General features: G+C 39.0%; 2 protein-coding genes across 3 annotated transcripts in view; one reads left to right on the plus strand and one right to left on the minus strand.

Moving 5' to 3' along the window:
• Window positions 1-307: 307 nt before the first annotated feature.
• Psmd10 (proteasome 26S subunit, non-ATPase 10) lies at window positions 308-10,513 on the minus strand. 2 transcript variants are annotated; one of them, XM_051141548.1, is made up of 5 exons: window positions 10,348-10,513; window positions 7,467-7,565; window positions 5,528-5,674; window positions 5,266-5,432; window positions 308-2,313 (listed from the first exon to the last, which is right to left on the minus strand). In XM_051141548.1, exons 1-5 carry the CDS (start codon window positions 10,459-10,461, stop codon window positions 2,160-2,162), a joined length of 681 nt encoding a protein of 226 aa, XP_050997505.1. In that variant the 5' UTR covers window positions 10,462-10,513; the 3' UTR covers window positions 308-2,159. The 2 variants fall into 2 exon arrangements, with proteins under 2 accessions (XP_050997505.1, XP_050997506.1); XM_051141549.1 differs by having other exon boundaries at window positions 2,166-2,313; window positions 5,345-5,432.
• The window catches only part of Atg4a (autophagy related 4A cysteine peptidase), a 53,208-nt gene continuing 38,313 nt past the window's right edge, over window positions 10,476-25,370 (plus strand). The window contains exons 1-2 of the mRNA XM_051141861.1: window positions 10,476-10,481; window positions 10,525-10,765. Coding sequence (XP_050997818.1) covers window positions 10,476-10,481; window positions 10,525-10,765 — 247 coding nt within the window. The remainder of the gene's footprint in view (window positions 10,482-10,524; window positions 10,766-25,370) is intronic.

Raw genomic sequence — 25,370 nt, forward strand, 5'->3', positions numbered from 1 at the left:
TCAATTTTAGGCAGTCAATAGAACTGTCAAGTTGAATCCATGAACCCTAAAGTCAAGACTTTTTCATACTATAGCAAACATACCCACATACTGATTTGAGGGCTTAATATTAAAGGAATATGAAAACAGACAAAAACAGACATAACCATATAAGGAATTCACTGTGGTTGATGTAGTTAAGAAATGATCAAATCAAACTACTGGGACGGGGAGGTCATAGAGATGAACTAAGACATCCGATCGCAGTGACACACCAATTTCCTTCAACGGAAATGTGAAATTTTCTCTAATAGAAAATGAAGTGTGTAAAACCTTTCAGTTTCAGGGCTGGAGTGATGATGGCTCAGTGGTTAAGACCAGGTACTGATCTTGCAGAAGACCCATGTCAGGCAGTGCAAACTACATTCAACCTCCAGCTCTAGGGACTCCAGTGACCTCTTCTGGCCTCAGCAGGCACTTCATTCACATGCATAAACTCATAAACAAATGCATCTACACATAGAAATAAGACCTGAAGATTTTGTTTCCAATTTCCATTAACCTATTTCTTCTATATTATATTCTTGGATTAGTATCACAATTAAATTATCCTCTCAGTTCACTTTGCTATTACAAGACCTATAGCGCTGAATGAGCCTTTTCGCTATTTAGTTTCTTATGGAAATAAGTAGCAATTTGATCAGTGTCAGAGGTCATTAATGTCCTAGTTTATATAATTAAGAAATATTAAGAGCCTATCAGCTTCCAGAAGCTTGGTTTGATCTGTACTGTTTATTGAAGAAATCTCAAAATTTATAAAATGGAAAAAGGCCTTTACCATACCAGACCCTATGAGACAAGACTGTACTTTCTGATCTTCTTTTAAAAAAGCACTAGAAAGAAATATTTTCCTTATCATTAACTCTACTACCAACATTTAACAAATGTTTGTTTCATAAGGAAACACTTCTCTGATTCATTGTAATAAAGATCAACACTCAGAGTGCTCATGTCAAAAGTTGTACGCAGCAATAACGCAGCTCAGATGGCTAGAACTCACTTTAGTCACTGGGCATTTAAGTCTTTGACCCCAAATTGAAGAAAATGTGTGGATTTAATTGGATCACACCTTTTAATCAATAATTGCAGCACAAAACTAAGATTAAAATTAATTTGAAGAAGCCACTTGGACTACATTTGCTGACTACTAATCAATTAAAATGCTTCTCTAAACAGAGTTCAAGTTCATAACTATTAATTTCCCTTCACTCTACATTAACTTGGCAATTCAAAAGATTACCAATTTTCTTTAAGGATTTAAGTTGCAGTTCAAGCTCCATTAAATTTATTGACTTCAGAACTATCCCAAACTGAGAAGTATATCTTAGTTCAAGATTTTAAAGTTTGAGTGAATGTGTGTAACTAACTTGAAAGAGAAATTGGGAGAGTCTTTCAACAGTTTATTGTTTATAGTACTTGAAATACAAATCAAAAAATAATTTTGTTATATATCAGTTTAATAAGTTTGACAATTCTTTTCATAACAAGGTGAGCAATATAGACACTTAATATCTTTTAAAAAATGAGTATATCTTATTTTAGAGGAAAATGACTAGTCAAAAAGTACATGAGCACACAGGCTACTGTGCTTCATTATTTTAGGAACATACTATTTAACTTAAAATTTGGTCCACTAAAATATAGAACTTCCTCTTGTAAGAAAAATAAAGTAACCTTATAATTGAAAGAAGACAAATATTTGGCATAGGTCTCTGAGTGAACTTGAAAAATAAGCCAGGATTTGTTTCGACTGCACATAGGAAAGAGCAGAATCACCTGGCATAACTGGCGGGCTGCTTCTGGACTTGTTCTGTTACATAGTGGGACAGAAGGTGCATGGGAGGATGCTCAAGACTCATGACAGCCATGACAACTTACTCCAAAGTAACCAAGATTTAATGGAGAACAATAAATGACATCAAGAGAACAATCCCAACTGTTTTCAATACCTGGAAAATAGGTTGTAAGCTTAGGACAGGTACTTCAGCTGGAGCAATACAGTATGTTATCAGATTTAAAAGGTGAGAAAACTTTTCATTCATACAAGATGCCTATGTACAGTACAACAGTTTCCAGAACAGTGAGGACAACAAAACATACAAAGACTAAATACAAGCTGCTTAGCTTTCTACCATTCTCTTGAGTATTAAACCCAGGCCTCCTTTGGCCACTTGCAGGGGTGTCTTTTCTTCCTTATTTTCAATGTAAATACTTGCTCCTTGGGTCACCAGCAATTTTGCTTCTTCCACTCTCTCCTCATCACAGGCTAAGTGTCTGAAATTGGGTATAACAAAGATCAGTTAGTGTACCAGTCCTACATAACGGTTACAATTCCCAGTCTATCACTTATCATTAGACAGTGGTAATACTGGCAAGTTATTTAATCAGGAAAGGGAACTCAATTGGGATGAGAAAGAATGTAAATTAAAGTTAAGTAAAATAGCTATATAATACCAGATCATAAATCAATCCTGGTCCTACTAAAACAGCCGATTGGCTCTAAATGCTAGCCCAAGGTACAACTTCCTCATTTGATAGAGATTAATGGTAATTTACTCTAAACACATCATATCATCATCATCATCATCATCATCATCATCATCATCATAATTCACGGTTAGAATTTGGAGAAGCTGCAAATCATGTCCTGCCTCGATAACAATTCATGGGACTTTTGGACAGTTGAAAAGATCTGATCTTGCTTGATGAGAATCTTTGTTGAGAAATCATGGTATAATTAGTACTGTTTTGCAGTAAAAGGTGTCACAGAGGCTAAAGTTCTTCTTATGATGGCAACGTTCCACAGTTAACTGGTTGAAGAAAGAAATCAACCTCTGCTAGGCACTTATAGAGTACGACAGGTAAAGTATTAGGCACTTGACACAGCATTTTATTTAAACCTCACAGTAATCTTGTGAGGAAGAAATTACTGCGATATTATTACAGATAAGGAAATTAAGGGAGAGGGAAGTTAGGCTTTTTTTTTTTTTTTTAGTTTTTTGAGACAGGGTCTCTCTATGTATTCTTGGCTGTCCTGTAGATCAGGCTGGCCTCGAACTCACAGCAATCCATCTGCCTCTTCCTCCCAAGTGCTGGGATTAAAGGCGTGTGCCACCATCCCTGGCAAAGTTAGGCTTCTTAATAGTTGTACTTAATATAGTTGAAAGTGGCAGCATCTGCACTGAAGAACAGTATCCATTGATTCCCAACTCCTACTTTCTCCCAAGGACCCTAATTTCTAGACTATTTCCAGACCAATGTGATTAATGAGTCATGGAGAAATAAGCCAGAATATTCATTTTAAAAAGTCACATAGGCCTACAAGAAATATTTTTAAAGTACAAATTAAGAAAGCAATACTTTTCTTGGTCTCCATTGGGTCCCTCCCCTTGGAGATCAGGGGAACCCTGCAGAAGAGGGGGAGAAAAAAATTAGGAAAAAAAAAAGATGAGGAGTAAGCGGGGATGGAGGATACCAGGAGAACGTGGCCACTTAATCAAAAAGCAGGGTGCACAGGGGCTCACAGAGGCTGAAGAGGCAACCATGGAGCCTACATGGGTCTGCACTAGGTTCTCCGCCTATATGTTCTGTTAGCTTGGTGGTTCTGAGGGACTCCTAACCAGTGAGGGTGGGGGTGTCTGACTCTTCTGCCTGCTCTTTGGGGCTCTTTTCCTCCTATTGGGTTGCCTTGCCCAGCCTCTGTATGAGGGCTTTCGCCTTGTCTTACTGTATTTTGTTTTGTCCTATTTAGCTGTTGTTTCATGGAGGCCTGCTCTTTTCTGAGGAGTCAACGGAGGTGGGGGGGGGTGACTCTTGGGGAGCGGGAAGGTGGCAGGGGACTAGGAGGAGTGAAGGGAAGAGACACTGTGGTTGGGATGTTTTGTATGAGTGAAAAATCTATTTGAGACCGGATCTCCCTATGTATCATAGGCTGTCATAGGAGCTTGATATGCAGACCAGGCTGGCCTTGAATTCTGTCTGTCTCTCTGCCTCCCAGGTGCTAGCATTAAAGGCATGCACCACTATTTCTGGCCAGATTTTTGTTTTGTTTTTGTTTTTATAAACAGGGTCTCACTATGGAGCCCTGGCTAGCCTGAAATTAGCTTATGTTAACTAGGCTGCCTCCCCAGGGCACCATGCTCAGCCCTTGAAAACAATACTTTCAAAAGCTGTCTTAAAGTCAGAGGGGAAAAGGTTGTGCCCTATTCTGAACTACAAAACAAAACAAACAAACAAACAAACAAAAACAAACAAAAAAAACCCAGATTTTTTTGTTCAAATGGTAATTATTCAATAAGGAAAAATGGGTATGTTAAAAAAAAAGGTTGGTTTCAAGTTATCTATGTCAATCAATCTCAGAATGAGAGAACGCTTTCTTGTTGTGATGGAAATGATAACTTCTGACAGTTGAAAACTCATGAACATACAGACACCTGAGAAAATATTTTCAACTGATAGGGCATAATGTCCCTATTTTTACTGCGTCAAGAACACTCAGAAGTCTGTCAAAATGAACAAATTCCTCTAAAAGGGAACAGAAAGGCTACAAAAATCTTACCATTTTAGGCATTAATGAAATTTAAAATCAGTAACAAGTATAAATTCTAACCATGAAATGTCACCTCTCATAAGACACAAGGGTAATGCTGGTGCTGATGGGGAGGTAATAGGTTACTGTGAAGGTGCTTTGGGAGGGTACAATGAGACAACTCCTCTGGAAGCAATCTGTCTTGAAATATGTGTATTTGTTGAAACAGTCATTCAGCTTCTAGGAATCTATACTAAGGTTGCAATCCACAATACTGGCAAAGGTTTTTAAACAAACTGGTCAATGCATCAGTACTTAAAATAGTCAAAGACTCCAAGTGATTTAATACACAGTATCAGAAATTATTAAATCATGGCACATCCATGAAATGGGATTATATGCAGCCATCATAAATGTTTTAAATGTATTTGATGACTGAAAAATATAATGTGCTATGAGATTAAAACATAAAATTAGTATATGATCTCAATTTTGCTATTATATGCTAAATATACATATCCGCATATAAATAACTGGAAGGAAATATTTAAAGATGCTATCAGTATTTTGGGGGTAGCAAAATGATAGGCGATTTTAATTATTATCATTATGCTTTGGTACCCTTTCAATTTGTGTTTTGCCCTCAGCATGTATTGCATTTATAAGCAAAACGAAGATGAGTGCTACTTGTCACTTACAGAGGAGTGTTACCCTCAGTGTCTTGGATGTTTGTGGATGCTTTGTAGTAGAGAAGGATATGAACCATCTTCAAGTTACCCTTGGCTGCTGCCCGGTGCATTGCTGTGGCCTGGTAATGGTCCTTAGCATCTGGATTAGCCCCACCTTCTAGTAACATGACAGCAATCTGGAAAGGACGGAAAGAAAACTATGCAGAAATCTGTGTTTCTGTTCAAGTTTAAAACTCAAAGGAAAAAAAAAACCACAGGGACAGAACCATACCTCATGTCTATTTTTCGAAGCTGCATAATGGAGGGGAGTGCAGCCATTTTGATTGACAGCATTCACGTGTGCACCTTTTACCAGAAGGGCTTTTACAATCTCATCCCGGCCTGCAGAAGCAGCAATATGAAGAGGAGACCAACCTGCCTGTAGAAGAGGTGGGTTTATAAAAACCAAGGACAAAAAGGGACAGTGGTATAAACATTAACATTCATTCAAGGTTTACAGAGCTGTGTGAATAATTTAATGACGGTCGCCTCCCACTCCATTAAGCATTGTGGAAAAATTGGAAACAAATGTTTATACCAAAGAAAAAGTAAGCTGGAGTGATGGCTCAGTGGTTAAGAGGACTTACGGCACCTCACAATGGTCTGTAATTCCAGTTCCTGGGGATCGAAAGCCCTCTGGCCTCCCCAGGCAACTGCACATAGATGGCATACACTCACATATACATACACACAAGTAAAAACAAAATGAATTATTTACAGGGGAAATGGAACCTGAAATGGCCACCTCCTGTAACCAGGCAAGATTGCCAATGGAAGCTTTGGGACACCAACCCACCCATAATAAAAGTTTCAACCCAAAATTTGCCCTGCCTACAAGATGTGCAGGGATAAAGATGGAGCAGAAATTGAGGGGATGACGAACCAATGACATGCCCAACTTGAGACCCATCCTATGATAGAGCAAACCAACCTCTGAAACTATTAATCACATTCTGCTATACTAGCAGACAGGAGCCTAGCGTAACTGTGCTCTGAGAGGCTTCACACAGCAGCTGCCGGAAACAGATGCAGAGACCCACAGCCCAACATTAGGTGGCGCTCATGAAATCTCATGGAAGAGGAGGCCAAAGGATTGAAGGCACCAGAGAGGTCAAGGACACCACAAGAAAACCTATAGAAGTCAGGCATTGGTGGTGCACACCTTTAATCCCAGCACTTAAGAGGCAGAGGCGGGCAGATCTCTGTGAGTTCAAGGCCAGCCTAGTCTACAGAGTGAGTTCCAGGACAGCCAGGGCAAAGAAAGAAAAGGAAGGAAGGAAGAGAAAGGGAGGGGGGATGGAGGGAGGTAAATGGGAAGGAAGGATTGGGAGGAGAGGAGGGAGGGGACGCCTCCATCAGGATACAAAGTTAGCTGATTAATTAATGACAAAAGCTACAATCCTATAACACAGACATGGCACATTAGATTATTTCTAATATATTTTCTCCCATACAATAACTTTAAAAAATAAAAACTAGAATCAGAGTTTATGAAGTTCTGTGAGGTGACTTTTCCACAATTTCTACTTACCGTCATATTGTGAGAGTTTTTCTGTTATTCTTTGGAATAACTGGTTGCATATTAACTTACAAAATATATATTCTATATGCTATTCAATCATTTCCCATAAAATTGCTGTTTTTCTCTTATAAATATTACTTCAGTAAATATCTCTGAAAAATGGGGTGTCAGATTCCTCAAAGCAGGAATTACAGGAGGTTGTAAGCCACGCAACATGGGTACTGGAACCAAACTTTACTCCTCTGCAAGAGCAAAGCACTCTTAACCACGGAAACATCTCTCCAGCTGCCACAAGTCTTACCTTAATACAACCAATACTGCTATAACAAACGTTTTACACAACACACATAGGCACAGGCTTGCATTATGCAGGCACTGCTCACCAACAACTTCAATATTAAAATGTTTACAGTATTTTAGAGTTCTCAGGAATAAGCTCTGATCCGTAGTTTCATCCTGAATTATAGTTTCACTAGCATCCTAAAATAGTGCAATCATTAGCTCCGAGCCTATTCACTAAGGTCATACTGTAACTCCCTACTTAGAAAGGTTAAAATTTTTGTTTATGAGCTTAATATTCAGGCTTCAGTAAATACAAGGCTGGAGTCTAAAGATAACCCAGAGCTTATCAACTTTGCCTAGTACTCACGTCATCCTTATCATTCACTGGCACTCCAAGTTGCAGCAAGAATTCAACAATTTCTGTATGACCAGCTGAGCATGCCCAGTGCAATGCTGTTCTGCTGTCCTATATGGGAAACAGGGGAGCACAGTTATCAACATTCTCGAAGACAAACGGGCAGAAAAAATATTGAAGCTGGCAAACCTATAGTTTGAACCGAAGAAATGAAGAGCACCAGGACTTCAGGTAGGTAACCTTAAACCATACTACTTACCAGCATTTGGGAAGGGGGGGATGACATGTAAGGAATTCTGGACAGGATGGAGGAATGAAAGCATAGATTTCAACACCTTCACAGAAATGAAGATGTGTCATTCACAATTTCAACACGTAATGTATGCCTATGTGAAACACTGTGCTACTTTTATATGTGCCATTTCTTTGGACCTCCACCATTCTATATGGTGCCTCTCATCCCCTGTTTTACACAGAAAGAAAATAAGACTACTTCACATAAGCAATGTATCCAGGGTCAATTTGTCCATGCTCTGTGTTTATGAAGCCTCTATTACCACATGGACTTCAAGTGAGAGGCTCTACAAAGAACAGGTGAATTTTTGTTTTGTTTTGTGGCTAAGAGTAGCTTCAAACACTCAATCCTTCTCCTCCTACGTGCTAGGATTACAGGTATATGCCGCTTTATCTGGTGAGCACATGAATTAAGTTATGGAAAAAGAAATGAGAAATGTTTACACAAATAGTTGAGATTATTTTATAACAACACACCCCACAGAATCAGTGCAATAAAGGCAGGTGTCATGATTCTTGCATAGTGGCGCGCGCGCGTGTGTGTGTGTGTGTGTGTGTGTGTGTGTGTGTGTGTGTATGCATGATGCTGGTGACTCAAACCTAGGGCCTCCTGCACGTTAAAGCAAGTGCTGTACCACTGAGCTGTAACCACAGCCTTTAATTTAACTGTGACACGCAGGGGTTTGCCTGCCTGGGAGGAGACGCTACAGGTGCTCAGGGAGGAAGCCAGCTGCAAGGCTCAAGGTGGTGGACACCTGTGGCCTCTTCCCTGTCAATGTCCCCAGACACCAGCTAAACCTTATGAAAATTTCAAATACACATAAAAGAGAGAGAAGATGGCAGAGACCCACCTGCCTATTTCCTACATTTGACCAAAAAAAAAAAAAATCTTGCCATATTTACTTCTAGATTACTTGAATTTTCCTTTTTTTAAGAAAGGGACTTATTTTACTGTTCATAATCTGCATGTGAGTAGGCTTGTGCATGAAATCATATGTGCCCAGCGAGTCCAGATGCAATGGATCCCCCTGGAGCTAGAGTTATGGGAGCTTGTGAGGGAAAGGTAAGTGTGTGTTCTCAACCACTGCGCCACTTCTGCAGTCCTGAGGAGGGTTCTTTAAGACAGAATCCTAAATGCCTTGACTGTTCACTTCTCATTATTTCAACACCTAGGAAGTAAAAGTAATTTTGGGAAAAACCACAAAACCCACAAGATCATTATTAGACCTTTTAAATTAATGTTAACTTTTTGTTATGGATGGACTTGGGAGGCTGGTGGATAGGAGAATCTTGACTGGAGGGAGAGCCTGGATTACATCAGGAGATGATATCTTAAAGAAGAAACAGTAAGATAAATCAAGTGAAATTAACATTAACCCATTTGAAACCAATAGTCTCCTACAAGCCTTTTCCCAGGTGGTTTAAATTTGGACGCAAATAAAGTCTACAAATTAATTGCCCTTAATCAACAAGCAATTAAATTCATCTAAATTGAAACAATTAATTCAATTAAAAGAACTGTTGTATTAAATTTCTTAACTCTGATTAGCTTCTCTCTTTTTTTTTTTTTTTTTTTTTTTTTGCCAGTGACTCAACTGAAGATTGGTTAAATTTTCAGTGGATTAAGTATTTTTTTTCTATTTTTTATTTATTAATTTATTTATATTACATCTGGATTAAGTCTTAATATAATTCATTTTATCAAATTTAAACCGTATTACCAGACCATAACAAAAGCAAACTTGGTGAACATAGGGGAATTCTCCTGCTGAGTAATAGAGGAAAATTCCAGAGAGAACACTCTTCATTTCGCGTTATCTTCTAAAAGAGATGACATGGAAAATTTGAAGCATGATACATTGCCTCACTAACGTTTACTGCTATCAAACAGAAGGCAACCTATGGTTTAGAAAGTCTTGATGAAAATATGGGACTTTGTTTATCAGAACAGAAACACACTTTTGCTTGCCTCACTTCACTCACTCGGTGTGGAAACCCCATTCTTTCTCCAGGGTATAAATAACCTCCCCTTCTATTCACAGCCCGTTCCAACTACTCCCATTGCGTCCTCCCCTTCCACGTTCTGAAAAGAATGTGTAAACTTCTTTCTGGAGGATTTAAAATATGTAATAAGACATGTTTTGTCGTTATTTCATTTATCCCTGCTTTTTACACTTGACTGAAATTCCTGGCTCCTCTCAAACTTCCTAGCACACACGTACAAAAGAAAAAAGGGCGTTGAGTTACACGTGCTCCATCGACTAGGATTAAAACTAAAGAAAAATCCACCTAAAAAGCTTTTTTCCCCACAGGTCTCTCTCGCGCGCGCGATCTCTGAGGAAAGCGGTAGATGTTCTAGAAATATAAGAAATTCAGTAAGTTTAGCGCTCCCCCCCCCCAAAAAAAAAAGCCCACGTGCCATAAAGTCTGGGGGGAGGGGGCTAGAGTTGGACAGCAAGTCTTGAGTTAAACCTAAGCTACACCAGGGAGGAGGAGGCGGGAGCAGCGCAGAAGTGGCCTTGGACCAAGTCAGGACCGGGAAGCCATGTAGGGCTTCGCTGACGCCCGCGGCTAGGCGACAGGCCCCCGGGAGCTTTACCTGATCGGTTCTAGTAGCCAGAGATTTATCGGCCAAAATGCTCTCCTTCAACTCATCCAGCTTCCCGCTGTAGGCCAAGTTGCAGACCGTAACGTTAGACACACACCCCTCCATTTCGCCTTCCCAGGATGTCCGTGAAACTCAAGCCCTGCCCAGTCAGGTCTCCTGCCCCGGCAGCCAATCAAAGAGCTAGAGGTTCTCCAATCACTGAACTCTATTTTCCTTGTTGTCCGTCCCATAGCCCGGACCTTCTGGGAGTTGAAGTTTGAAGGCAGTTCCGGGCCTGGAGGCGTTTTTGCAAGCTACTCGGTTCCGGCTCTTAACAGCGTGGAACTACAAGTCCCAGAATCCTTTGAGAAAGCCGTAGTCAAGTTGCCGGTGGAATTGGCCCAGGATGACAGCTGGAGAATGGAGTCAGGTAATGGGAGCGGCTTCTGGTGGAACTGTGCGAAAGAGCTAGGGTGGGTGGTCGTTGGTGGGCCAGTAAGTTGGCTGCAGGAAACGGAAACTGTAGCAGGGCTAGAAAGTTCTGGGATCCTAAAGATCTTGTCCCTCAGGGCCCTCACTTGCAGTGGCAGGCGGAAGGGACAGTAGTTGTAGCTGAGTAGTACCTCTAAGCTTGAACCACTGACTGGAGCTACCCTCCCCCTCCCTGCCACGGTCCAAGGAGTAGAAAGAAACACAGGCTAGTTACCCTGGCATCCAGGCGGAGTGGCATGAGAGCAGGGTTCTGCCACAGCAGTGGTTACACATGACACCGTACAGAGGTGATGTGCCAAAGTGATGCTAAAGACAGGGTGTGATGCCACAGGAGCCACTCGATACCTAAGAGATCGCAGTGAGTCTGTAGCCTGGTGACATTGCTACTTAACGGCGGTCACCTTAGGGATACCAGGGTATGATGTTGTCACTTTAATAACATGGTAATGGAAATTACATCGAGGCTTTTCTAGAATGTAAAACTTAGCAATGTGAGTTTTTTTTTTTTTTCAAGCGGAATTTCCAAATAGTGCCGAAGCAGAAGAGATGCAAAACTTATCTTTTATAGAACATATCCAAAAGGGAATTAGAAAAAATGTTAAAAATATACTTTAAATAATGACTGATTAAGCCTGGTGCCGTGGTGCACACCTGTAATCCCAGCACTTGGGGAGGCAGATCTCTGAGTTCGAGACCAGCCTGGTCTAAAGAGTGAGTCCAGGACAGCTAAGGCTACACAGAGAAACCCTGTCTTGAAAAACAAAAAAAGAAAAGGAAAGAAAAGAAAAAGTAACTGTGTTTGTAAAATGCCAGATCATATTTATTGTAGGCTTTGCAGGGAAGATGGTAAAACCAAGTCTAGAAGACAAGTTCTGACAAAATTTAACCGATAAAATTTGGGATAGTGGGGGTGTGCTTTCTAGTTGTTGACTATTAGACTAATGCTGCTTAGAACATTGGTGTACACATCTTACGGTGGACATTTGTCTTCATCTGTTGTTAGTAGATACCTGAAAATAGAATTCCTGAGTAATGGGACAATTTATGTTTAACTTTTAAAGAAATTACAAAATGTTTTCCAAAGCAGCAGAGGCATTCTAGGTATGAGGATTCTTGTTGCAGCGCATAATTTTATGCACGCTTGTTATTAACTGGGCTCTTCTTGTTTTGTTTGAGAGTCTTATTATGAGGCCCAGGATGACTTCAAGCTCACAAGTCTCCTGTTTCAGCCTCCCAAATGCTCGATTTTAGCTGTGTGTCTTGCTCTTTACAAATTATAGCCATTTAACTTGGTGTGAAAGTGTGATATTATAGTTTCAGTGTTTATTTCCCTAAGGAGTGGCTAGGGGGTCGTAAACATCTTTTTCAGGGCTTATAAGCTGTTGGTGTATCTTCTATACACAGGGATCGGCGTCTGTGGTTTGGGTTTTTTTTTTTTTTTTTTCATTTTAGAATTGGGTTGTTATTTAATTGTTGAGTTGTAACAATTATTTCTATAGTTTAAATCCAAATCCCTGTCAGGTACATAACATGCAAATACGAATGCACAGTTGGTCTCCTCCCCCCTCCCTTTTTGCTTTGTTTTTATTTCAGTTTGTGTTATTTTGGTTTTTGGCACATGATCTCACTGTGTATCCCAAGCTAGTCTCAAATGCAATCCTCCTGCCTCTGCTTCCTGAGTTGCTATTACAGGGTGTGCCACCACCGTCCTCAGCTTTTTTTTTTTTTTTGTCTTAACGATGATATGTGGTTTTTGTTTATTTGATTGTTTATTTGTTTTTGAGACAAGGTCTCACTCTATGGTCCAGGCTGGCCTGCAACTCACTGTGGAGCTTGGGATTCTTCTCCTTCAAGCTCCCAAGTGTTGCTACCAGTGGAGTCAGTCAGCAGGCCTCACTCACATTTTGATTGTTGGAAAAGTCAAATGTATTCTTCTCTCTCTCTCTCTCTCTCTCTCTCTCTCTCTCTCTCTCTCTCCCCCTCTCTTTCAGTGTTGTACCTAGTTTAAGACTGTAGAATCTAAGATTTCAAGAATTATTTTCCTCATGTTTTCTTCCAGAAATTTTGTTTTCACTTCTGTTCTAAAGTCTACAATCATTTTAGTTAATTTTTTTGTATACGGTGTAACGTCACGTTAGCTAGGATCAGTTCTTTTCACATAGATATCCGGATTGTCTCAACACCTTTTGGTTCAGTTTTAATTAGTTTATCTGTGGGCAGTGTCCCATCCATGATAGTATGAATCACAGTGTTTCTGTATCTTTAGTAGTTCTTGGCTTGTGACAGCTTCTCAGGCTTGTTTTGATGACCTTGGCAGTTCTGAACTGTACTTGTTAGGTATTTTGTATTTTTTTAAAGTCTATTTTTCTTATGATTGCACTGGGATAAAGGAGCATAGAATTTTTTTGCATTATAATTTTTTAATTAATTCATTCATATTACATCTCAATTGTTATCCCTTGTATCCTCCCATCCCTTCCTCCCTCCCATTTTCCCCTTACTCCCCTCCCCTATGACTGTGACTGAGGGGGACCTCCTCCCCCTGAATATGATCCTAGGGTTTCAAGGCTCTTCTTGGTAGCCTGCTATCCTTCCTCTGAGTGCCACCAGGTCTCCCCATCCAGGGGACATGGTCAAATATGGGGCACCAGAGTTCGTGTGAAAGTCAGTCCCCACTCTCACCTCAACTGTGGAGAATGTCCTATTCATTGGCTAGATCTGGGTACAGGTTTGATGCTCACTGCACGTATTGTCCTTGGTTGGTGCCATAGTTTGAGCAGAACCCCTGGGCCCAGATCTGCCCATGATAGTGTTCTTCTTGTAGGTTTCTAGCACCCTCTGGATCCTTTTATGTCCCCATTCTCCCTTGCTTCTCTCACCTAGAGTTCCAATAGGATGTCCTCCCTTTGTTCCACATTCCTGGTAAGTGAAGGCTTTCATGGGACAAGGGAGCATAGGATTTTAACTGACCATATTTGTCACTTGAGATATAAATCTATTGTCATATTTACTTTGAGGGATGTCATTACATTCCAAAGTAATTACTTCCAACTGATGTTAGGTGAAAGAGACTCAGCTGCATAGGGAAATGGATCTTGAACTACAGAAATAACATTTTTCACTTGCCTTGAGGTCTGAAAACTACTGCTGAAATTGCAGCATGAACTGAAAATAGATATAAGTTGTAAAGTTGTGTGTGACTGGAGATACTGTTCCCGCTTTAACTTTTACTAAGAGGCTACTTTGTTATAGTATAATTTGAATACAATAAATCTTATTATGGTCAGGTATTAAAGTTCAATGTACTTGCTTGTAAATATATACTGTTGTGTAGCCAATACCAAAGTCAAAATATAAAATATTTCTATACCTTCCCTAAATTCTTAAGTCTTCCTTTGTTGTCACTCCTTTTCCCCACTCAGTGTAATTGATAACTGCTAAACTGATTTCTGATCTTGTAATTTTTTAGGCACACAATTTAATGATTAAAAGTATTCGAAGTTATGGTACCATCACCAAAAGTTTGTTTAAAATCATCTACTTCCTAAGAAGGAAGCTTTGTGCCTACTGTCAGTCATTCTTCCTTTTGCAGACCTTACACGAACATTAGTCTATTTGCTTTCATAATTTGTTTTTAGTTTTTTGGGACAGGGTTTCTCTGTGTAGCCCTGGCTGTCCTGGACTCACTTTGTAGACCAGGCGGCCTCGAACTCACAGTGATCCGCCTGCCTCTGCCTCCTGAGTGCTGGGATTAAAGGCGTGTGCTTAGCTGCTTTCATTTTGTGAGCATTAACTAAAAATAAGATAATAAAAATATATAGTTTTTTAATAGCTTGCTTTTTCACTTAATATAATCATTTTAAAATGTATACAAATCATATATAATTACTGCGTTTATATTTATGATTGAATGACATTCTATCTTATAACAGTAACATATTTTGTTTATTCATTCATCAGTTTATGGCCACTTGGGTTATTATTAACTTTTGTTTCTCCTAAATATGGCAGCTATACTTTGTGTGAAACTCTCTATTCAGGTATGTACTTTTATTTCTCTTGTGTACATATTTAGGAGTGGAATCTCGAGGTTCGTTAAAGTCTATTTAACTTTTTGAGGAAGTGTCAGGCACTCCCAAAGTGGCTCACTATTTTATCTTCCCTAAATAATGCATTTGGATAAAATTTTTTTTCATATCAATATCTTTCTTTTTGTGGCCACTGTAGTGGGTATGAAGTGGCATTTTCTCCTTTTGACGTGTCCCAGTACCACAGCTATATAAAGTATCTTGGCCTACATAATAGCTCAAAAAATATTAGGCAGTAAAATTATTTTACTTCAGTTTCACTTAGAGTTTTGTTTTCTAACTTTAAGATGGATTAATGCAAATTATCAAGTCAACAGCAAAAGCTACGTTCCAAAGCCAGTCAGTGTTCAGCAATTGTGGTTAAAGGTGGTTCCTATACTGTTTCAAAATGTAAAAATCATTTTTATCTTGCTTACCACAAAAAAGTAAGATAGATTAAATTTAGTCTTGTAGTTACAGTTTGCTAATGACCAGTGTAGAATAACCTGCCCCATATGTAGTAGGTGATCTAGCAATATTTATCCAGTTTATTATGGAGGTATTGTAGGTCTGTTGTATTCACAAAGGAATTGGTGTACTGATATTTAACCATAATAATTTATCAAGGAATGTGATGTAATTGCTAGAAAAACATTAGGGGGGAAAACCAGTATTCAACATACCTCATACTGAGTGACGTGTTTGCTTATTCTTTTATAGACAGTATAATGTGCTTTTATTTTACTTGGTAGATGTGGTGGTTTACTTTGAAGTCTGAGTTCCTTGACTTTAAGGGAGAGCTCCTTCTTTATTGTTTTGAAAATAGACGATAAGTAGATCTTACAGGAAAAGGTCTTGTCTTTTATGGTGCTGGCCCCAAGTTATGGAGGAACAATGTGATTGTTGTTTATATCCATCTTGGGACAAAGGGGCTCTGTTAGGGTCTGACTTCTTTGCTATTCATATGATTGACTATTCCCTATTGCCTTTTCTGCTGGTCACATAGATTCTAGGTCCCAGAACAAGCAAGTTAGCCTTCCAGACTTAAAGCATATGCTAATAATTAGCATGTAAAGAGCACAAGTATCAGATACTGTGTCTCATGCAATCCATACAATAAACCTTTGAGGTAGGTACAAGTACCCTCCAGACCCTGCATCTTTAAAATGAAAGTTTAACCAACCAAACAAAACAGGTTATAGAAGTTAAATAGCAAGCATAGTATAAATTGGAACTAACACACAAACTCAGATAATTTTACTCCAAAACTCTAGCACATGAATACAATAATATACTACAAATATTGCCAAAGATAGAATTATGTTTAAATGAAAACTGTAGAATTCTCTCTCTCTACACTGTTCTGCTATGTTGTTGTTAGCCACACAGGTATAGTGAGCACTTAAAATGTATATAGGAATTGATTTTTAAATTTTGTTTAATTTAAAGTTAAATGGCTTCGTATGGCAGGTGTTTACCATTTTGGATTGTATAGAGAAAACTAATTATCCCTCATTTGTTTCTTTCTAACTATCACCAAGTAGTTTACTCATTATAAGTATTTTTTTCTGTGGTAGAGGTGAGAAAACAGGGATACATGACTTGGGAATACCAAATGGGAATATAAGCAGTTCAACTGATTGCGTGACTGCCATAGGAAGGGTTGTGAGCTATTTGGCACAAAACTCTTCCATTCCTGCCACGTATTAAGCAACATCACACTTTTAAAAATTGATTCTTCGCTGTTTGAAAATGTAGTTTCATTACTTCACTATTGCCATTTAGCAAGTTGTAGATGAGATATTTCAAAATTTGTTTTTAGCACCACCGTTAAAGTGTCCCTGTTATTTAAAATCCATTTTATCATAAAACTGACATTCTGCTATAGGCATTTTGATCAAACACTTTTAATTTTAACATTCATACTTTTTTTTTCTAGGTCATGTATTTTACATTTTGTTATGAACAATTAAAGAATCACAATGGATTACAGGAGCTCTTCATTATGTTTAACTCATCCAGTATACTGTAGAGAATAATACAATGTCAGATGAGACCATGCGCATTTAGGGCGGTATGGGCATAGAGTATAATACAATATCAAAATCAGGAAACTGATATTGGAATGCTGCTTTTTGGATTCATGTGTTGATGGCTTGGTTCCTAGTTGTTAGGCCCGTTGAGAGGTGATTGGATCATGAGGGTTAACTCATTAGATGAATTCATACTAAATGAGCTGTTAGGAAGTGGAGCCCGGTTGGAGGAAATAAGTCACTGAGATGTAAGCTGTTGGAGGTTATGCCTTATCTTCTGCCTCTTCCTGTTTATCCTTTTGCTTTCTGGTTGCTATGAGGTAAGAAGCTTTGCTCTGTTGTGTCCTTTTACATGTTTCAGTCTCACCTTAGGCCCATAACAATAGAGTTAGCCAACCACAAGCTGAAATCTCTGAAACTGGGAGCCAAGTTCAACCTCTGTTATTTGTCACAATGATGGAACATTAACATGTGGAATAATGTGTGTGAATAGCTTCAAGGTGTGTGGGGGGCATGCATACATGTGTGTGTGCATTCATATGTGTGGTGTATATGCATGAATCCATTCATATTCATTTATGTGTAGCTATATATGCATGGGTGTGTCTTTGTATGTGGAGGCCAGAGGTCAATGTCAGTGGCTTTCTCAGTTGCTCTCCACCTGTTTTTTTATTTGTTTGTTTATTTTTTGTTTTTGTTTTTTTTTTTTTTGAGACAAGGCATCTTATTGACCTGGAGCTCACTAATTTGGGTAGGCTGGCTGGCCACTGAGTTATAGGGATCTGTCTGACCCTCTAGTTCTGGGATGACTGATGAGGATCACAAAGGCCAGCTTTTCACATGGGTGCTGGGGGATATGAACTCAGGTCCTCATGCTTGCCTTTTCCTAATTGAGCCATCTCTTTAGCCACTCCATGTTATTTTCACATGTATGGATTTGTTTAACCAAAACCACAACCAGGAATTATTGTCAGTATAAAAATCTCTCCTGTACTACTTCTTTACAGTCATACCCAGCACCTTTTCCCAACATGCATATCCCCTGATGGCTGCTATTATTTCTGTCATTATATCTTTTATGTTATGTATTTTAAGATGTACTTTTTAACATCTCTTGAGACTTCCCTTTTGACTAATGGGTTATTTACAGCTAAGATGCTTAATTTCTAATTGTTTGGAAGTGTTTTCTTTGGTCCCATGGTTGTAAAAGATACATTCTGAATAATTTCAATTATTTCTAATTTGTTCATGTATGTTTTATGACTCAGGATATGGACTCTCTGTGTGAATGTCTCTTGGGAGCATGATGAATGTGTGTTCTGTTGTTGTGATGTAGAGTTTTCTGTGAATCCCAATTATATCTTGTTGATTTACTATGTTGCTCATATTTTTGCCAAATCTTAAAGTTTGTTTAATGATAATTAGCTTTATTTAGCCATTCTACGATGTTTACATATGTCAAAACATATTTTATACCATAAATGTGGACCATATGTGCCCGTCAACTTAAAAATAAATTACTGTTTTTTTAAATGGGTTTTTTTTTTTAACCAATTACATTTTGTGTATTTCTTAAATACCACACTGTTTTTGTCTTCTAGAACTCTAATGGCATTGTTATTTAATTTACTATTATGGTCCCATGTGTCCCTGAATCTCACTTCACTTTTTTCCAGTTTTTCTTTGTTGTTCATACTGAGTCTTTTCTATCATTCTGTCATTAATTTACCTGATTTACCCCTGTCCAATCTTTTGTTCTATTGAAATCATTCAATGGGTTTTAAAATTCTATTATTATATTTCTCCATTCTAAAACAAAAAGTCAACTAGGAGGTGGTGGCGCACAACTTTAATCCCAGCACTTGGGAGGCAGAGGCAGGAGGATCTCTGAGTTTGAGGTCAGCCTGGTCTACAGTGTGAGTTACAGGACAATTAGGGCTACACCGAGAGACCCTGTCTTGTCTTGAAAAAACAACAACAACAAAAAAAGCTGTTTCTTTTTTTATGCCTTTTAGGTCTGTATTGAGATTTTCCATCTCTCCATTTTCAAAAAATTGTTTCTGCAGTGTTGAGAATTGCTTGTTTGAAGCATTTTAAGATGGGTGGTTTAAAATTGTTGAATAATTACAATGTTTGTGTCATCTCCATGTTGGTTTCTGTTAAATGCCTCTTCTCACTCAAGTTGTTGTGTTCCTAGTTCTTTGTATCATGAATACTTTTATGCTGTGTCCTGAAATAATGATGTTGTGACTCTCTGGATTTTATACCATTTTCCTGTTTTAACAAGCCTGCTATAGTGGGAGGAAGAGGGCATTATTTTTATGTTGCTGAGTGGTGATGGGAGTCAAATTCTCCCTGTCATGATCCATTTATACTCAGTGTAGGGGATAGGGATGCCATTATTACAAGGCAGGGGTGAAATTTAAGGACCTCACTAGGCCTCCACTGACTTTAGGAGAAAGGTCTCTATTACCATTCTGTCTTGCAGGGGGTGGGGTGGGAGGGGGTTCATTGATGCCTGACATGGATGAAAGAACTGGATCTCCATTCTATCTTTCTAAAACTACCCCAGGGAGATGGGTAAGGTGATGTGTAATTAAAGCTAGATGGGTGAAGTCTAGTTGTCCCACTTTGCCGGTGAGAATTGGGGTTAAATTTCTGTTGTATTTGACTGGATAATTATTGTCTAATAAAAATGTTCTTTGTAGGTTGTCACTTTCCTGTTCCTTTGGCTGGAGATAGCTAGCTTTTTTGAAGGACATTTATTGTGTGTACATGTCTGCGTTACTGAGCTGATGACTACTGTGTCACAAGGCTCAGCATATAATTACTAAAGCACTAACCCCAGGGGACTCACTTCCTTGTTATTATTTAGACCCTAAGGCCCCTAGCAACCAGAATACCTTGCCCTTTCTACTTCTCAGAGATTTAGGAGAGAAGAATATGCTTGTTTATGGTGCTTCCTGGTTTTAGCTGCATTTAGTAAGAAGCACAGGGAAAGGTGAATCTACTCCATGTTGTATTAGATCCAGAATATGTAAGTGGTTGCTTAAAGAAAACATGGATGTTGTGTTAGTTATGACCTCTCTCCCAGTGAAGAGTTAAGAATAGATAAAAATCACTTTGACCCTCATTCCTAGTCCCTGACAAACACTATTCGGTTTTATTTCAACTATTTTGAATCCTTAGATCTTTAGGTTTCTCATATAAAGGAGGAAAAGATGGTCTTTGTCTTTTTGTGACATATACATTGTGTGTGTGCATGTGTGTGTGTGTGACTTCTTTTCTTTGGATTTTTATGAGATAATGCTCTCAGTCTATTGCCTAGGCTGTCCTAGAACTCATGGCAGGCTTGTTTCAGCCTTCCAAGTGCTGGGATTATAGGCATGGGCCATCAAATATGGGTCCTTTGACTTCTTAAAGTACATCAGTGGTTCTCAACCTTCCTAATGCTATGACCCTTTGATATAGATAGTTCCTCATGTTGTGGTGACCCCCCAGCCATAAAATTATCTTCATTTCCTACTTTAGAACTGTAATTTTGCTACTGTTATGAATCATAATGTAAATAACTCTGCTTTTCAATGGTCTTAGGAAACCATGTGAAAGGGTGGTTCTACCTCCATAGGGGTTGTGACCCACAGGTTGTGATAACTGCAGTAAATGGACGATAATTTAATCAATTTTTGAGTAAGGTCATTATCATGACTCTCAGTATTTACATTATCCTACAAAACCATAATACTCTAAGGCAAATTTAATTTTTTTCAACTTTGTGTTTGTTCTAAATTGTCCCAGTGCTTTTGCTAGGTCTGTCTCTGTGTCTTTCCACCTTTGCTTTTTCAGACAAGGTCTCTAACTGGACTCGAAGTTCACAGATTTGGCTAGACTGGCTGGCAAGTGAGATGTAGAAACCCATGTCTGCTCCTCCCCAAGGCTGAGCTTACAGACACATGCCACTCTGCCTGGCTTTTAACGTGGGTTCTGAGGAGAGGGACTCGGGTCTTTATAGTGTGTGCTGTAGACACTTTACCAGTGGAGCCATTCCATAGACTCATCATTAGTTTTTATGATTTCTTTTGGTATCTTGTTCCCTTTTTGCTGTTTTCAACCTACATTGGCAGGACTAGTCCCCATGTCCTACCTAATCAGGTTCAATAATAAACTTCTCCATTGGACCTAATGTCTGAAGGGGATACTCTTCAAGGATCTTGGGATGCTCTGGGTTCACTGTTGGGGCCATTTGGTTTGATTATCTGTAATCTTGCTCTTATTTGGAGAGCTCCATTATGGGATGGAGAACTGAGTCACAAGGAACACGAATCCCTGGAGCTCCTGAAACCAGTTCACCCTATTTTTTTTCTTCTTTAAACCTCTTACTACTACAGGGCTATCCAATTTGGGGTTGTCTTTTAGGGCTGATTAAATGAGCAAACACTGACAGGAAGTATTCTGTGGTACTTCTAGTCTTCATCACTTACTTTCCTCAGAGGAAGAACCTCTAAAATGAGAAAGAAGAAAAAGGCACTTTCTACTTGAGGCACTGAAAGAGGGCACTTGGGGTGCTGACAAATAGTACAAAGTGAGGAATATTTTTCTAAAATTCATTATAGATGTCATGGTGGATGGCAATGTGTAAGAATAAGAATAGCCTTCAGGAGCAGTGATTGTGGAATTCCGACTGCAAGGGGCCCTATGGTACTGCGTGTGTTGCATGGGTAGTGCAGAAGCAGTCCAAAGTTCGTGTTTGAAATTAATATGATGGTTGTTGCATGGCTAAAGAGACATCTAAAACTCATAACTAGGAAAGCAAGCAAGGAAGCTGTTAATTGCATTCCCTTTTATGCATCCATTTTCAATACTTACAGTGTAATTGTTTCAATTACACTATAAGTTATTCCACTATATGTAATCTCAGACAAGTTAAATTGTGAGCGTTGCTGACCCTGGCTCAACTGAAATGTAAGGTATTCATAACAAGCTTTGAAATCTAACGCACCCAGGTGCAAGTATTTCGTTTGAACATTTTGTAATTTCTTCAACATTATATGACAGAGCACTTTCCCATTAGTTTTCTCATTACATGTTCACTGTAGAAACAGGAGGGCAAGTATTATCAACATTTTATGGATGGGGAATGGCAATGTCAGAATTTGTAAGAGTGGTCCAAGATGACATGACTATGACAGGCAGACCCAAATTAGAATCCTGCTCTTTGGATTCCTGGGTCAACATTCTAGTCAATCTACTCTATTTCCTTTCAGTAAAATTTAGGGAGCAGATTTGTTTAAAATGTACACTTGAGCACTTAAAAATTCTCAAGACTTTGTTTCAGCAGGTATTGATTTATAAATGGGGTAGCTCCAAGCCACAAGAGGTTTAAGCTTTACAGAGCGGCGTGAAAGAATGTTAAGACAAAGTAGATGTTTGATTGATTGTAATGGAGAGCCCCCAGAGAATAGTTGAGAGTTTCTAATTAGTAAATTCCCTTAGTGATTGGCTAAAATGAAATTTTGAGTGTTTACACTGTTGGAGCCTGGTTTGCTGAGATAGGAATCAAAAACATTGGCACCACCTTAGCCTAATGGCCCACCCCACGTACTTTTTATGGATGTGCATATGTGGGTGCACATGTATCTGTGTGGATATACATATGTGTTCTTGTGTGTGGAGACTAGAGTAAGACCTTTATCATCATCTTCAAAAACACTGTCTTCCTCCCTTGAGACAGGGTCTCTCGTTGGCTGGGTGCTCACTAACTAGGCAAGAGGGGCTGGTTGGATTTCTGGGATCTTCTTTTCTTTGCCTCCTCAATGTGGGCATTACAAAAGTAACTACCACACATGGTACTTTTTCACTTGGCTTTGAGATTTAAGCTCAGGTCCCCCTGCTTGCAAGGCCAACTGCTTGACTGATTGAGCCATTGCCTAGCCATTCCCACCAGCCCTTTATAAAGAATAAATTCAAACACTTCCCTGATAAAGACCAGATGATGCTGTAATAGGAAAATATTTAATAAAGCCATGATTCACAGTCAAAATAAATATCGCCAGGGTTTTAGAATGATATAAATGGAAAGATCACATAATTAGGTTTTAAAATAATACATGAAGTTCCTAAGTACCTTCATTTAGATTTGATGTATATGAATACAGGATGATAGAATAAATTCATTATATTTTAACTTCTGAAATTGATAAAGGATATTGTTAATATACTTTAATGTCTATTATTAGTACATATTGGAAGTAAATCTAAAATAGAAACTTAGCATTTTCTTTTTTCTTATAAAGTTATGCCTAAAAAGAGCAAAGTACAATTTTTATATGAATGTATGGATTTTTATGTTTATCTTCTCTTGTATTGAAAATAGATACTTTTCTCATATAGTGCATCCTGATTATAGTCCCCCCTCCCTCTGCTCCTCCCATTTCCTCCCCACCTCCCCCCCCCATCTGAATCCACTGTCTTTCTGTCTCTCATTAGAAAAGAACAGGCTTCTAAAAGATAAAACATAACAAAATAAAATATAATAAAACAAAAACCATTGCACTGAAGTTGTACAAGGCAAGCCAACAGAAGGAAAAGAGACCAAGATAAGGCACTACTATCAGAGACCCATTCGTCTGCACACCAGGAGTCCCATAAAAATATTAAACCAAAAGCTGTATACACAGAGGACCTGGTGCAGACCTATTTTGTGTCTGTCCTTGCTGATTCAGTCTCTGTGAGTCCATATGAGCTTTGGCTCAGTTGAATCAGAGGGACTTGTTCTCCTGGTTTCCTCCATCCCACTCACTCTTACAATCTTTCCATCTCCTCTTCCATGGGGTTTCTTGATCTCTGATAGAAGGGATTTTATGGAGACATCCCTTCTGTCTATTGGTCTGTCTCTGTCTCTACTGTCTCTCTTTCTCTTCGTCTCTCTCTGTTCCTCCTCCCTTCCCCCATCCCTGAGTAATATCTAGCTGTCTCTGTATTCGTTCCCACCTGCTGCAGGAGGAAGCTTCTCTGTTGACGACTGAATAAGGCACCGATCTTTAGGAGTCATTGTACTGTTACTTTTTTTGCTTTCTGTATTTTGAGACAGGGTTTCTCTGTGTCACCTTTGCTGTCCTAGATGTGCTCTGTAGACCGGGCTAGCCTCGAACTCACAGAGATCCACCTGCCTCTGCCTCTCTGGGTGCAATTACAGGCATGCACCACTGCACCAGGCTGCTGTTACTTTTTTTTTTTTTTAAAGACAAGTAATATTTAGTTTTACCCTAGGTCTCTGGGATATCTGGTCTCTGGTTTTTGCTCACTTAAGCAATGTTGGGTTTGCATTTCATCTCATGGAGTGAAGTCATATCAGACATTGGTTGGTTACTCTCACAAGTTTCATGTCACCATTGCCCTAGTATATTTTGTAGGCAGACGGGGGGTAGATAAAATAATTTGAGGCTGGATTGGTGTTTCTGTTTCTCTTTCGATAGCCTAAAGAGTACCTTCCCCTTCCAAAGACACTAGAAGATGGGATAAAGGTTCTATGTACTCACCAGCTTGAGCTCTCTGTGCTCAATGAACTGTGTGTGGGTTTCCTTCAGCAATGAGGCCTTGCGGTCAGTTTGGGGAAAGCAACCTATTGTCTTGGCAACAGCCTGAGTTGTTTGGGGATTTCCATGGGACCCCTTTGGCCAACAACTCAATTGGATATAACCCAGTTTTGGTACTGGAAGCTTACATTGGTGACAAAAGATGGACAGCTGGGACCCCATCTCCCCCATTATTTGGAGACTTCAGTAGGATTGCTTTTATATATATTTTAGGATGTTTCCAATGCACTAGGTTTGCATATGTTCCAAATGTCTCAGTACAATTAAAAAACAATCTCACTATGTAGCCTAGGTTGTCCTGGAACTTGCTTCGTAAATCAGGATATCCTTGAGATTATGATGTAACCCAGTTTATGCTTGAATTTGTGGTAATCTTGACTCAGTCTCTCAAGTGCTGAGACTGTAGGTATGTAGCACACTAAATATACAGATCTTTTTTCCACTTTTTAAAATTAATTAAGCATTTTTTATTTTACATATACATTTATATTATTACACATCTACACAATAGATTACCTATAGCAAGAAGAACTATGACACAATCAAGAATTATATAAATGCTACATTTTTAGTGTTTTGGCTATTTGTATTTGACAGCCTTGAAGAAAACATCTTTCCTATCTTGGTGTGTCTAAAATTCTGAATGTAAATCAATCTCCATCACATCTTGTCGTTGAGTCAGGTAACCCAGACCCAGAAAGACACGCATGGTATATACTCACTCATAAGTGGATATTAGCCACATAATACAGGATAACTACACTACAATACAGAGACTAAAACATCGACCAATGACCATGTATGATGTGGACCTAGACTCACTGCTCAGATGTAGTAGCACAGTCTCC

This window comes from Acomys russatus, chromosome X (genome assembly GCF_903995435.1).
Source record: "Acomys russatus chromosome X, mAcoRus1.1, whole genome shotgun sequence".
NCBI classification, from domain to species: Eukaryota; Metazoa; Chordata; class Mammalia; order Rodentia; family Muridae; genus Acomys; species Acomys russatus.